This window comes from Callorhinus ursinus, unplaced genomic scaffold (assembly GCF_003265705.2).
Source record: "Callorhinus ursinus isolate GAN/ISIS: 27379988/994484 unplaced genomic scaffold, GSC_fseal_2.0 scaffold35, whole genome shotgun sequence".
NCBI classification, from domain to species: domain Eukaryota; kingdom Metazoa; phylum Chordata; class Mammalia; order Carnivora; family Otariidae; genus Callorhinus; species Callorhinus ursinus.
Genome location: NW_027397097.1, coordinates 3,609,548 through 3,624,324, shown reverse-complemented (window position 1 = coordinate 3,624,324; position 14,777 = coordinate 3,609,548). Strand labels below are relative to the sequence as shown.

Genomic DNA, 14,777 nt, shown 5'->3' with positions numbered 1-14,777 from the left:
GATAGGAAATAAATCTTTATTGTGTCAGTTTAAAAGTCCCATGCCATCCCATCCTCACCTCACATCTGTGCAGTGGGCTGGCTCCCTTGCACATCCTGAGGCAGGAATGGGATAAGGTCCAGATAGCCTTCTCCCGTGCTCCAGCCCCCAGCCCACCAGTTTATGTCAGCAATGCCTGGCGCAGCATCTGCTTCTTTTGGGGTGTGAGGTGGGTGGGGAACTGGATGTCAAAGAAGATGAAGAGATCTCCCTTCTTAGTGGGGTCCTCAGGTAGTGGCATCCCCTCACCTGGCACCTTCTTGAAATACTTGGGACTGAGACGGGAGGATGAAAGAAGGGAAATTAGCGCGTGCCCCCCCCCCACCCCCGCAGCACTTTGACAGATCCCATGCTGCCCCTGCTCACATAAACCTCAGGCACGGGGCAGTCGGTATCGCTTTCCACCAGGTGGCCCTTTTCAGCCAGAACAGGGTGGGGGTGGTGGGACTGGCTTGTTCAGACAGCCTGCCCCCTGAGAACCCATTTACACTGAGTCTCTAATAGAGGGTTCCAGAACTAGAGGTCCCACCCTGGGTTGGGTGGGAGTTGCTGAGCTACTGAGTAAAGCTTCCCATGCAGAGGGCCTTTCCTGTAAAGGACTTAAGGGATACAACTCAGAACACCAATGAGAGGTTCAGGAGGAGGAAGGCAACCAAGACTGCCTAACATGGGATGGGGGGGCCCTCTGGGCTCTATATTGGCCTCATGCAAGTTAGAAAAAGGCACTCCATTTACCAGGTAAATACAGTTCGCCAGAGGTGGGGCTGGATTTCAGTCCTCTCTGGTGGGGACTGAACTGCACCAGGCTGCCCAGTGTGCCACTACCCTCCAAGGCCCAGGCCAGGCTTTCTGCCAACTGACGCCCAAACAGATGCACTCACTGGACAATGTCATTAATGGGGATGTTGAGCAGACGATCATCCAGGGTCTTCACCTCCACGGTGCAGCAGGTCAGAGCCTAGGGGACGTGAGGGCCAAAGGTGCGAGTGGGGGAGGTCACCATGGCCATTCTGTTTAGAAAGCACTTTCAGAGCTTATTCAGTGCCAGGCCCTGAGCCCCGCCTCAAGAAGACAAAAGGCTGTTCAAGGGCTCACAGGAGAGCAAGCCAGGCAACTACCTGCCCTCAGGAGCTCAGTCTGGTAACTAAGACTGATGATGATATATGTTATGATAGAGGGAAGTAAAGGGGTCTGCGAGAGCCAAAGAGAGGCCCCAAAACCATTTTGGAGTGAGACAGGAGGGCTGCACAGTGGTGGCAGCAGTTGATAAGGGTGAGAAGGAGCTTGCCAGGTAGACAAGGCAGATATACAGCATTCCATGCAGAGGGCCAAGCACAAACAAGAATATGGAGGTGTGAAAAATGCACCCAGTGGACAGGAGTTGGAGTGAAGGGGAAGAGAGCCGCAGGGGCAGAGTGTGGAGGGCCCTGAATGCCATATGAGATGCTGAGACAGGCCTGCGGCACAGTCCAAAGAGTACGGGGAAGAGCCTAGAGGAGATGCTTGGAAGGGAGGCCGGAGAGCCGCCAAAGGCTGCTGGGCAGATGCAGGTGCCCACACCCACACTGTGGGGATGAACAGAAGGAGATCAGGTGGCAGGATTGACTGAGTGATTGCCTGCAGGTGGGGTGGGGGAGGGAAGGCAAAGTCTAGCCTAGTGCTATTCCTTACATGGAGGGGCCCTGAAGACAGTCACGAAGATTCTATGTGCACTCGTCACGTTCTGAAGGCCTGCCCCACACAGCGGGGGGAGCGCAGAGTGCGGCCAGCTTGCTCACTCTCATCTGCCCACCTCTGCTCCTCCACTTTGCCCACTCACCTTGCCCAAGGGAATGGGGTTCACAAAAAGGAGGTTGTCATTCTCCCTGCGGAAGCGAGGGTGTAGCTTCTCCTTTACGATGAAGATGATGTCAGCTGGGATAATGTTGGGGCCCTGGGCAGAGGAGGCCAAGTGTTGACAAGGGCTAATTGGCTGTGTGCCACTGGCCAAGTTCCTGCCTCCATGTCTTCAACAATGAAGAGATTAAACTAGGTTTTCTGGAAGGACCTTTCCAGTTTGGTTCCATAGCCCCTCCTCTGAGAAGCCTACTCGAGTGAATCCAGCACTGCCCCCCCCCACTACTTCTCCTCTATTGAGCATGACCAAAAGGATTCACTCCGCTGGAGGGGGACAGAGCTTCCTCAGGTGGTGGGCAAAATACTGAGCTGCAAGTTTTGAAGAAAACTTCCTGCAAGCCTCTGTCCTGCCAAGCTTCATTAAGTCACCAAAACTCTGCTAAAGTCTCTTCTGGAAGAGCTCTTGTGCTCTTGCCCTGAGCAAATCCCTTCTCTCTCTGGGCCTCAGTTTCCTATTCTGCAAAATGGGAAAAAGCCCTGGGCTATCCACTCACAGGGGTATGGTGAGGCTCTGTCGCTTGAAAGGGACTTTGGGGAACATTTCACCCACTCTGCAGACTGGTCTCCCTACCAGACTAGGGCTCACAGGGGCAGGAGAAAGCATTGCCTCCTTCCCCTTCAGTCTTCCCACCCCATGAGCAAGCCCAGGTGACTGACACCAACTAGGACTGACCCTAGTCAGTTCCCTCCTTCTCACCTGGTCCCCTTCCTTCTCAAAGGTGATCCGTGTGCCTTGCCTCCAACCGGGTTTCACATCAATTGTGAGAATCTTGTCCTTGATGGTAGAGGAGTACCCATCCTCGTTCAGCACCTGCAGCCAGATGGCGGGGGGGGGGGGGAGGTTTGCTGGAGCTTTCCCGGCTGGCCTCTTCACATGAGAAAGATGTTACAGGGGTTCATTCCTCTAGCAACAGGGAGAACCTTCCCGGAGGCATTCCCACTCTCACCCCATTCACTGGAACCAAGGACTCATAATTCCAGGACAGGCTATGTCATGGGGCTGAGGCCTGAGACGCCAAGTGGTCACCATGAGTTGATCAAGTCCCCAACTCCAGCCCTAGAAATCACATGGCCCTGGCCACTAACAAATGCATAGTGAACACATACCCAGGTCCTCTCTCCCAACCCAGAGGCTCTGGCTCTGAGGCTCTGGCAGGTCTCTTAATCATGAAGGGAGAAAGACCACAGAGGTCAGCATATCTGAGCATTCCCTATTATGTCATCCATCCATTCCCCAACCAGTCACATGCTCAGATGGGTGCCATCTGTGGAAAGCATGGCCATAGTTGGCATCTCCTCTTCTGGGCAAAGGTGTTAGGAGGCCTTGCTCGTGTGCCTAGCCTAGGGCTGGACCATGGGACAGGGCCAACCAGAAGACTGTACCCTGAGGCCCTGAAGGTCTTCAATCAGACTCTTTGGGGACTGTCCTGCAGCCCACCCTCCATGCCCACACTGTTTCTTCTTACTCATGAGGCTTACACACTGATGAAGCCCTGGGGGTATGGTCTGGTAATGCCCAGAGGGCAGAATTCACAAGAGACTCTACCTATTCAGAGCCCAACTTCCCACAGGGTTGGGGCTGAACTGAGAAGAAAGGAAAGACTCTGTCCCAGTTAGGAACACTGGAGAGGAGATTCCTGCACTAGGAAAGAATGGGGCTAATACCTTCAACTGTCCCTTCCAACTTCAGATTCTAGAATTCTATTATCCTAGGTCTCCAAATCTGAGATTTCATGATTCCATCAGAGACCATACCCGAGGTCTCCAGTGAGGACCGGGAGGAGGTTACTGATAAGATTGGAGGGGATAGGTAGTGGCTCCCAGTAGGAGCCAGCCAAGTACTCACCCTTCGGGAGATCTTAATTTTCTTGGTGCAGCCGAAGAATAAGTCCTCCAGGGATAGGTAGAGGTCTCGTTCTATTGGGGGGTCCTGTTTCTTGACCCCTCGGCCCCGGAGCCCCCCAAAGTTCAAATCTACCTCACCTCCTTCTGCATCAAAAAACTCTGCAGGAGGTGGGAAGAGGAGAGGAGCAATAGAGGCTGTTTCCAGGGACTTGCATGCATAGACACCTCCAACACACACCTCTTCAGTCCCCAAGTGTAATACCCAGCATCCCATTCCTACCTTGCAGACTCAGACTGTTAGGCCAGGCCAAAAAGTTGTCCTCAATTGCAGATCCAATGACTATCATTCCTTGCCCCTTCCCACTGCTTCATCCCCCTGTTTGGATATTCCCACACTTTCCTGACTCCCTTCCCCCTAAACTTGAGGAAATACCGCTCAAGGCTGGCTGCCTCAGGAGAGGAGTGCCCTCTGGTGGTGGCTCCTGGTATGCCAGAAATTACTCTGGCTGTTAGCTTCCTGCTGGGAGGGTCATAAGCATCCTAGACCTTCCTACCCTTCCCCAGGTTCCCCTCTCCCTCACTGTCCAGCCCAGCCTAAGACCACTGGAGACCCCAGACTCAAGTTTCTATGAAGTCATCAGCTGACAAGGGGCTGGGGCAGAGGTGGTTCCTAACAAATGTGAGAGTTCACCAAACTCGTTTTGTTCCTCAATCTCTTTTCCTCCCCCTGCCTAGCTCTACACCCGTAACCCCTCTTGCTGCCCCACCCTTCCATCCCGGTGCAAAGAGCCCTTGTCTCTTGAAGTGCTATGTGGTTGTTTGGTTTCAGTTTTTCTGTCCATGGGATGGAGTAATAATGCCTGATCTGCCTTCTACCATTAGGATTAAATAACAAGATGATGAAGAGCCGAATGTTGCTGAGAGCTAACTACGCATCAGGGACTGGTTTCAGCTCTTCAAACTATTCTCTCACTGGGCAGAGACCAAAGAAAATGCTCACAGTCCCACAGTCCATCTGAGCCCAGGACAATTTGACTCTAGAACCTGTGCCCTGAACCACTGTGCTTATCTCTACATGTGAAACCCTTCGTAAATTTTGTAAAGTCCGGGGTTGCTATCATAATGAAGATTTTTTGTACTCTACCTCTTATGGTTAGTGCCAGGAATGAAGATCACAGGCTAGAAGGGGGCAATGACTTGAGGCTAGGGAGGGCGAGTCCCCACCGTAATGTGTGCCCCGCTGTGAGGTGGTCACTAATTGAGAGGCCTGTGAATTACCTGGTCCCCTCTCGTATTACTGAATTCATTTGTTCACCCTGTACCTATGGTGCACCAGACACCCCAGTAGCCAGGTCATAGGAAGGCCGAGTCCCTCGGCCCTGCAGGGAGACAGGACACAGGAATCCCTAGGGTGAAGCGCTGAGGCAGCATAGCTTCTGAGTGCTGCCCGAGGGACCCCAAACCCTGTAGGCGATGTCCCATAAGCTCTGGGTTGGCTCCTCTGAGCTGCCTCTTTTCCATGCACCTGTCCCTGGGAGAGACAGGTCCGTTGTATGCTATCTTTCAGTCTGCAAAGCCCATGTTCATGATGGCTTTATAAAGCCCATTATCTCATTTGATAATGACGGGTGAGGAATGGACTAGTACCGTCATTTAACCGTAAGGAAGCTGAGGTTTTAGAGCGGTGAAGAGATCTGCCCAGAGTCACACAGCTCATAAGTGGCAGTGCGTGGATTTGAAACAGGCCTGACCCCAAGTGCCCTGCTGTGTCCAGTCACACATGGAGCTTATGAACTCAGCTTCCTCTAGCAGACCGGTGAAGGCAATTGAGGGGTCTCTGAGGTAGACAGGCAGTGAGCTGTAGCTCACTTCTTTTTAACATGGAGAAAAGGAAGAGAGAACTTCGGAAATGCAGAAAGGCATTATATCCATGGGAAGGGGGGACAGAACAGGCAGTGACACCAAGCCTCTCTGAGTCGCATAAATGGAGCCAGGAAGACAGGTCTGAGGGCTAACTGTCCTTGCAAGATGACCCTGAGCCTCAGAAAGCAGCTCTTTGTCAATTTGTCGGGATGTGGGATCATTCACCCATCCATCCATGTACGCATCTGACTAGCACACCCCCGTACAATGAAATCTGAAGCAGCTATTAAAATGAATGAAGTAGATCTGTATATAATATGGTATATAATAAGATTATCTCCAAGCGATACTAAGCGAAAAAAAATCAGTGTGTACAATATGGTCCTATTTCCTTAATTAGATAAAAGGCTTATATAAAGATAAATATATGCTCATAAATGCACAGAACATTTCTGGAAGGATACACAAACTGTTAACAGTAAGTGGCTGCTTCTGGAAAAGGAAGGAAGGAATTTATTTCTTCTTTAACACATTTTTTTTTTTTTTTACCAGGCACTATACCTATTTCTTAAAGTAAACAAAACAAAAGGATTTGAAGAAAAGAAACCCTTTACAGCTCTGTCCTTCCCCAGTCAGGCAAATGGGTAGGTGGGGTCTCTTACCACCAAAGGGATTGTCTCCTCCGAAGAACTCATGGAAAACCTTTTCAGGGTTGCCGTGGAAGACGTAACCAGTTGTCCATGGGGTCTGGGATCCAAACTCCAGAGGAATCCCGCCCTTCAGGCCCTCCTCTCCGAACTTGTCATAGATGCCTCTCTTCACAGCTGTGGACATGTGGCACCTTGAGGGGAGGGCCAGTCTTGGGGACTAAGATAGCAGCTGGGCTGGGAAGCAGGTGGACACAGGGTGGACAGAAAGGGGCAAAAGCAACCTTATTTCTAAAGTGTCTGTTGTCTGGCATTCTTTGGAGGGAGACCCTCAAAGTTAGGTGTGTAATCTCATTCCGGGTGCATCTAAGTAGGGTCCTATAGCCAGGAGGAGACCCGGGTTAGGTGGAGACTTGCTGGGGGCGGCAGGGGAGGGCTGGAGGAGGGATCTAGAGATTAAGGGTCAGGCTACTCTCCTGGAATTTGGCTAACCTCATCATCACAGCTACTGTTTTCTCTGGGGCAGGTAGAATCCTAGTACCTTGAAATTCTAGAATCTAAGAATTCTAGAGCTGCAAAATTCTAGAGCTTTGAAATCCTACCGTCTAAGGACTCTAAAGTCCTGAAAACTTGGGACTAAAGAAACCTTTGTGATCTGGCCATTCTTCTGCACAGGATCTGTGATTAGTCTCCAGGACAAGCCTTCAGGGACACCCATGCAGGTACTGCCCAGGGCAGAAATGGGGAATCACTTTCTACACTCTTGGTTTCAGGAGATTTCTGAATTACCAGCCTCTCTCTGCCCCTTTATAGATATGCTGTCCTTGGGGAGTTGGAGATGTAGCTACTTGGCAGTCTGGGAAGAGTAACTGGGCATACGCCTCAGCCTCACCTTCCTCCCTTGGCAGCAAGCATCTCACTGTGTGCATCCCTGCAGGGCACAGGGGGTGGGGGGCTGTGGGAGACCTGCCCCAGGTCCTGCCCCACTGATACTGGCTGAGCAGATCAGCTTAATCCAAGGGCTCTCCACACCACGTCAACCTTATCTTGTGACTACTAAGAGAGGCAATTCTTCATGCTGTTTTCTTTCTAAGTTTGTTCAGACTCTAGGCAGGGAAGAGGAATGCTTCCTCTTGGTTGGGCCCCCTCAGAAAGCCCAACACCCAGAGACCTAAGGAATAGAGCGAGGGCAGAGATGCGTGGAGTCACTCACGGTCGCTCAGCACATCATAGGCCTCTGCTATTTGCCTGAATGTCTCTGCTGAGGATGGCTCACTGGACTTGAGTGGGTGGTTCTTAAGGGCCAGTTTCCGGTACCTAGAGGAGGGAGGATTCATACAAGTCATAGCAGCTGACATGGGCCTGAGGCGCAGATCATGGCTCAGAGCTGGCTCTGCCATCCACTGCTTTGATGTTCCCAGCTATAAAATCAGGGCTGTGGTGGCCAAGGCGGCACATTGCTCAGATGCCCTTGAAGAGAACCCAGTGGGGAGAACACGTAGTTGCCCGCCCTGGGTGTTTGTGCTGCGGCTACACTTCCTCAAGCTGCTCCAGCCAGTGCCCAAGCATGGTGGGGACATTAGTGCTGGTGCATCCCTGTAGGACACAAGACCCCTCCAACCTGCAACCTCTGCCTCAGGCCTCCTGTTGATAGACCCAGAGCTTTTCCTCCAGACCACTCCGCAGCCCTCCCCAGCCAGCTCCCGGGCCACAGGTATCAGACCTGCTCTGGGGTCCAAGCCTGCCCCCCGCCCCCACACACTCCTGCTTCCCCTTCACCCTCACACGTGTTTCCCCATTTCTTGCACATCTAATCCTGTCTTGATGTCTGAACTGACACCTAGGCTTCTTGGGAAGATCGGGTAAAATAAGGCGTCAAAGGGCCCGGTAGAGAGAGGCACTTAGCGCATGTCAGGCCCTCTTACTGTCTCCCACTTCTGTGCTCATTCCTTTCCCAGCTTCCGTAGCTGCCCAGTCCCACCACTCACCAAAGTGTGGGAGATAGGGAGGATAACCACAGGGGATGGTGCTGTAGCCCAAGGCCAGGAGCCCTGAGGGACCCTGACCATCCCTGAGCCTATAGGAGTGAGGGGAGGGAGAAGTTAATGAAATCCCACAGGAGAGTGTGTGGCCGGGGGCCCTTGGCAGGAGCTGTCATCTGCAGTTAAGGAACATAGCCAACCTGAAAGGCCCTCAGAGGAAGGGAGCTGGGTATAAATACCCCAGCCCCACTCTCCTCTCCTCCCTCCCGATCACCTGCCCTGGGCTCTCTTAGCCGGATGCAAGTCTGAGGACCAGGGCGCCTATTGATGCAGTTCAGAGGGCCCAGCTTCCAGCGCAGAGAGTAGGGTGCAGAAGGGTGGGGAGTGGGTCTGGAGGAGCCAAAAGAGGGCATCACTGCAGCCCCCTGAGTGGCTCAGTACAAACCTGACCGCATGTCAGAGTGCTGTGGGTCAGAGTGCAGCTGCTCTACCTGGCTCACGCCTTCTAAGCTGGTGACCCCTTCTGCTCCTTCTCTTCGCACTCCACACACTATCTGTGCGCAAGCTCATCTATCCTGAGGCTCTGGGTACCACTCACTCGCTGACCACTCCCAAATCTCTATCTGAAACCAGGCCACTGAGCTCCAGACTTCTGTATCCAGCTGCCATCTTGGTGTCTCCTCTCCAACGTCCCATAGGCCCCACAAACTCAATGAGCCCAAATACAAACACATTTTCGTTCCCCAATTTTTCGCGCACTTTCCCAGGCACTGCAGCCAAAAACCTGAGCATTATCAACTCCCAGGTTCTTCGTCCTCTCCACCCCCAGCCCACCCGTCACCAAGGCACATCAGCTTTTCTTTCTCCCCAGTGTTCTCTTCTTGCCTCTTCATCCCTACAACTATTGCAGAACCATGGCTTCTTGTTTCTAGGGTTCCCCCTTTCCAGGCCTTTCAGTGTGCTGCCCTCTGACCAAGTCACTCTCCGGCCTAAGTCCTCCACTGGTTGGTTCCCCTTCGTCTTCAGCATAAAATACAAATCTAAGATTCAAGCCTCTTCTCTCTCTGGCCTTCTCACTCCCTGCTCTCCCTCCCCACTCCCATGACCTCTCCTGACCTTCTGACCAGGCTCTAAACTCCCCACACGGCATTGCTCATGTCTTTGACATTCTATTCCTTCACCTGTAACACTCACCCCTCTCCAGTCCCTCCTATCTCCCACTGGCACGTTTTCATTCATCTTTCAACACGCAGCTCAGGGGTCAACACCTCCAGGTTGCCCTCCCTAATGGCAGCGTCCATTCTGGGTTACACTCCCCTTCCCGCGTCCCCAGTGCCTTCGATCCCTCAACTTAGCACTCGGTGCTCCAACTGTTTATTGACTGGCTTGTCTCTCCCACTAGCGTGAGTTCCTTGAGTTGCTATGTCTAGTTCTGTGTCGCTGGTGCCCAGCACTGAGCAGCAGGGAGTAAATGAATGACCCAAACTAACTGTCCCACAAGGCAGCCCATCTCACTGCTCTGACTCTAAGGCAACATTTCATCTTACTGAGTGAGGTCAGCTGTCCTGTGACTCTGAAGACTCCAGAGGCCTTACAGAGAGTATCTGCTTTGTCTACCTCCAGAGACTTGAAGACAATTGTCATGACCTCCCTGAGGCTTTGAAACCAGCCCTTCTCAGGTACAAAGATCAAAGTCAGTTATGGGGAGAACTGCAAGTAAATTCTATCAATAAGTAAAAGTAAGTAGGTTTGAGAAGAGTTCCATTTTCATAGAAACTTGAGTGGTTGTCAGATTTGCCCGGCAGTGCCATCACTGTTTTCCTGAGTTGGCAAGATGGAGTGGAGTCACAGCTCAGATGTGGCAGCCTCGACTGAGTGAGAGATACTGAGAAGGTAAATAGCTAGGCAATTAGGAATCATCGTGGTGATTTTCTTCATTATATACATTCAGCATTTTGAGGGGGGAGGTCAAAATCTAGGTACTCCTGTATGGGACTCATCTCTTAAAGCTGTTACAAGAGATAAGGGTTAAGAGCCTTGTTTGAAATACATGCGGTTCTTTAAACCACTCTTTTTTTTTTTGAGCTTTTATATTTGAGTTTATTCTTCATTTAACTTTTAAAACACTACTATAGTTGAAGATTAAAACAAAAACAATAGCAAGTAGTGAACTATGATTATAGTCCTTCACTCATTCACTACTGCATATAAAATGCCAGCAGTGGTACTCACTGGCCCCAGTAAGAGGTCTGACACTGAACACCACCCCTGGGATGATGTTCATCATCCTCATAGGCTTCCCCATTGTAATGGCGCCATCTTTCCTGATTTGGATCAAAGTCCACCAGTTCTACCTGGTCCATTTCATCAGTCTCTTCTACTTCCTTCCTCTCAGGCAGGAGTTTTTCCAGCAAAGAGAGTTTATCAGGAGAGAGGAAGCCATTCTCAGGAAAGTTTACCTTAAATTCGATGATTAGGCGACCCTTCTCATATGGTCTATGATAAATTGGCATGCCTTCATTTAGCACACACTTGATATCTCCATGCTTGACAACGTGACCTGGATGAGAGGTGATGACGATGGTTCGGTTGTCAATTGTAGATATTGGCTTTTGAAAGCCGCACCACGCTGTATGTCCATACACATGTAAAGGTCTTCGCCTTGCCAAGTAAAAACAGCACGGTCCTTCTGATCTAAAACAAGGTTCCAGTCCTGATTCTCGGTCTCCCTCACCATGGAAGGTTATCTTCTGGCCATCCTTCATACCTTTGTCAATATGAACTTCTAGAATCTTCTTCTCTTGAACTACCTTCCTTCCATTGCAGCTTTTACATCTATCTTTAGGACGGATCCGTTCCCCATGGCCTGGCACTCCACGCACACAGACTGAATTTGCTGAACCATTCCAGGTCCTATCTGATGAATTCTTATTTGCATTCCAGTACCTCAGCAACTGGGACAACATTTGGCTCCTTTCTTACCACCTTGGTCTTCACATTTATCGCAAATCACATTCTTTTGCAGAGCTAGCTTTTTCTTGTTGCACCATTATATAAATCTTCTAAGGTTACTGAGAACTGATGCACAACATTTTTACCTCTCCTTTCTCTCTGCATGCTTCCTCCTCCTCCAAAACACATATCAAAGATGTCCATGGGGGAGCCAAAACCACCACCAGCTTCACCTTCTTTAATTGCCTGTTCTCCTTTGTCATATAATTCCCTTTTCTTTGCATCAGAGAGTACTTGATAAGCTTGAGAAATCTGTTTAAACTTCTCTCCTTCATTTGGATTCTTATCAGGGTAGTACTTCAAGGCCAGTTTCCTGTAGGCCTTTTTAAATTCCTCTTGGGTGGCATTGGGTTTGATCCCCAAAACATCATAGTAAAGTGGTTTCTTTCACCATTTTCTACAGCCGGTGAGAGGGCTGAGGCCGGTGTGGGGGACCGGGAAGGAGCTTGTTGCTGGGCACAGCTTGGGCAGCTGCCGCTCTTCCGTGTCTCACCGAGTGTCCTGGAAAGTTCCCTTAATCACTCTTTATATGGCATGGTTCTAGCTGCAAATGATTGCTGAGCTTTTCATGTTCATTATCTCATATAATCCCATGTCAATACCACAACAACCCTTATAATTATTATTTTAAAAATAATTGTATTTATTTGAGAGACAGAGAGTGAAAGAGCACAAGCAGGGGGAGCGGCAGAGGGAGAGGGAGAAGCAGACTCCCCGCTGAACAGGGAGCCCGATGTGGGGCTTGATCCCAGGACCCTGGGATCATGACCTGAGCTGAGGCCGACGCTCAACCCACTGAGCCACCCAGGTGCCCCAACCCTTATAATAATTATTTTAGAGATGGAAAAACTGAGGCTCAGAGAGGTTAATTTGTCCATATCACACAGCTAGCAGGTAGGAGAACCTGGATTCAGACCTGGGTCTTTCCAGTATTTAACTTTGGCTTATCTTTCTGCACTCTAACTCCTTGTGACCTCTCCTTAGATGGCTCCCACTGGCCAAGGAGATGCTCTGAACAGTGGGTGACATCACATGCTGTCCTGAATTGTTCTGTAATTGTCTCATGAGTTTGTGTCTTGTTTCTCCAGCCACACTGTAGACCCTCTCCACTTACCCCACATAAATGCCATGTAGGACCTGGCCCACAGTAGGCCTGGTGTCTGGATACTGGTTCTGCCATTTACCAGGCACATGGCCTTGGGATAAAAACCATACCTACCTCTCAGGGTTGTTGTGAGGATTAAATGAAATAATGATGGAAGGTTCTCAGAACAGAATCTGTACATTCAAGAAATGTATCACTACCCAACCTTAACTGACTGTATTATCACAGATTCCTTCTTTTTTCTTTACCTTCCAATGATCCCACTAATAGCCAAGTCCATTCTCTCTCCTCTCTCCAGTGTACTGTTCTGCTTCAAGTTTCATCTTTTTTTTTTCAAGATTCTATTTATTTGCAAGAGAGTGAGAGAGCGAGCATACAAGCAAGGAGAGGGGCAGAGGGAGAGGGAGAAGCAGGCTCCCCACTGAGCAGAGAGCCCAATGCGGGGCTCGATCCCAGGGTCCTGGGATCCTGACCTGAACTGAAGGCAGACGCTTAACTGACTGAGACACCCAGGTGCCCCTAAGCTTCATCTTCTGCCTTGATTATCACGACAGCCTCTGAAGGGGTCTCTCTCCTAAAATAAGCTTCCACAGCACTCTGTACTTCCCCTTCTGTAACACTCATCACACTTATGACTTACTCAACATCTATATTCATCAACAAAATTAAGCTGTGTATCTGCCTGACTCATGATTATATCTCCAGCTGCTACCACTGCACCTAACCATAGGGTAGGCACTCAATAAATATTCATAAAAAAAAATTTTTTTTTTTTTGAGAGAGAGAGCATGTGTGCGAGTGAAGTGGCAGGGGGCGGGGAAGCAGAGGGAAAGGGATGGAGAGAATCATAAGCAGGCTTGAAGCCCAGTGTGGAGCCTGGATGTGGGGATCAATCTCATGACCCCGAGATCATGACCCGAGCCGAAATCAAGTCAGAAGCTTAACCGACTGGGCCACACAGGTGCCCCCCAAAAACACATTTTTTCAGAAAAATGTGCTGATTCCTGTCCTAGACTTTCTTGGAAATGGACCACAAAGTCCCCAGGACCTGACGAAAGTATTGAGAAATGCAGTTCAACATCAAAAACTCATCTGATGGCCAGAATAAAATTTGAAACACATCCATCTGGTCAGGTCACTCTCCTTTTCTCAATCCTTTGGTTCTCCATAATCAGAATAAAGTTCAGATATCTCCTCTGTCCCTATTTTTATTGCTAGAAAAACCAAGATACCCAGGAGGGGAGACAGGGCACAGGGGGTAAAGGATGGTGGATTGGGAACTCTGACCCAGCCCAAACCCGGGCTATAGGTACGCAAGAAGCAAGAGAAGGAATAAGGTTTATCTTGCCTGCCCTAAGCTGTGCAAGAAAGCACAGTTTGGAAGAGAGAAAGGTGGGGACTTCCTGGCACACCCCTAAAGCCTCACTCCTGCCCCAACTTACGCCTTCTTGATCTGGGCATCCTCTGAATTGCGAGTGATCTGGAGCACTGAGTAATAATCCTGGCCCATGGCCGGCTGGCAAGGCACTCAGTTGTATAATCCCGACTTGAAGGAGGGCTGTTAGTCTGCATTCTCTGGTTGCTCCTGACAACTGCACAGGGGCACTCTGGGAGTGGTAGTCCTTCCTGTCTAAGCAAACCACCCGCTCAGTTCCGCCTCACAGCAGAGCCAATAGAAGAATTAGAAGAATAGGGGCTGATTCTGTGACCCTGATAAAGGTCACTCAACTCAGAAACTCTAAACTCAGTTTTTAAGGAAAGTAGCAATTAGTTTTAATTAAAAGTTTTCAGAACAGGGGCGCCTGGGTGGGACAGTCGGTTGAGGGTCCGACTCTTGGTTTCAGCTCAGGTCATATCTCAGGGTCGGGAAATTGAGCCCCGCTGGGGCTCCAGGTTCAGTGCGGAGTCAGAGTTGGCTTGAGACTCTTTCTCCCTCTCGCTCTGCCCCTCCACCCCCCAACACTCTCTCTCTCAAAAATAAATAAAATCTTTTTAAAAAAAACTTTTCAGAACAAATGCATTTAGCTGACTTTTAAAATGCGTTTTAAATTTTAGAATAGTTTTAGATTTTCAGAAAAGTTGGGAAGACAGTACAGAATTCCCATATACCCCACACCCAGTTTCCTGTATTATTAATGGCTTACGTGAGTCAGGTATATTTGTCACAAATAACAACCAATATTGATACATCAAGGGTTTTTTTTTAATGTTCAACTTAGTGATATTTATTATTAAGTTTTATTTTAATTCCAGTATAGCTAACATGCAGTATTATATTAGTTTCAGGTGTACAATACAGTGATTCAACAATTCCATACATCACCTGGTGCTTATCACAATTAAGTGTACTCCTTAATCTCCATCACCTGTTTCACCCATCCCTCCACC

The 14,777-nt window shown here is 49.7% G+C and overlaps 1 protein-coding gene and 1 pseudogene across 1 annotated transcript; both read right to left on the bottom strand.

Annotated features, from left to right (window-relative positions):
• Positions 1-13,964, bottom strand: DNAJB13 (DnaJ heat shock protein family (Hsp40) member B13). The gene is made up of 8 exons (XM_025848381.2): positions 13,832-13,964; positions 7,504-7,607; positions 6,306-6,467; positions 3,782-3,939; positions 2,633-2,746; positions 1,859-1,972; positions 921-997; positions 1-314 (listed from the first exon to the last, which is right to left on the bottom strand). Exons 1-8 carry the CDS (start codon positions 13,897-13,899, stop codon positions 161-163), a joined length of 951 nt encoding a protein of 316 aa, XP_025704166.1. The 5' UTR covers positions 13,900-13,964; the 3' UTR covers positions 1-160.
• On the bottom strand, positions 10,501-12,464 carry LOC141370432 (dnaJ homolog subfamily A member 1 pseudogene; annotated as a pseudogene).
• Positions 13,965-14,777: the final 813 nt, after the last annotated feature.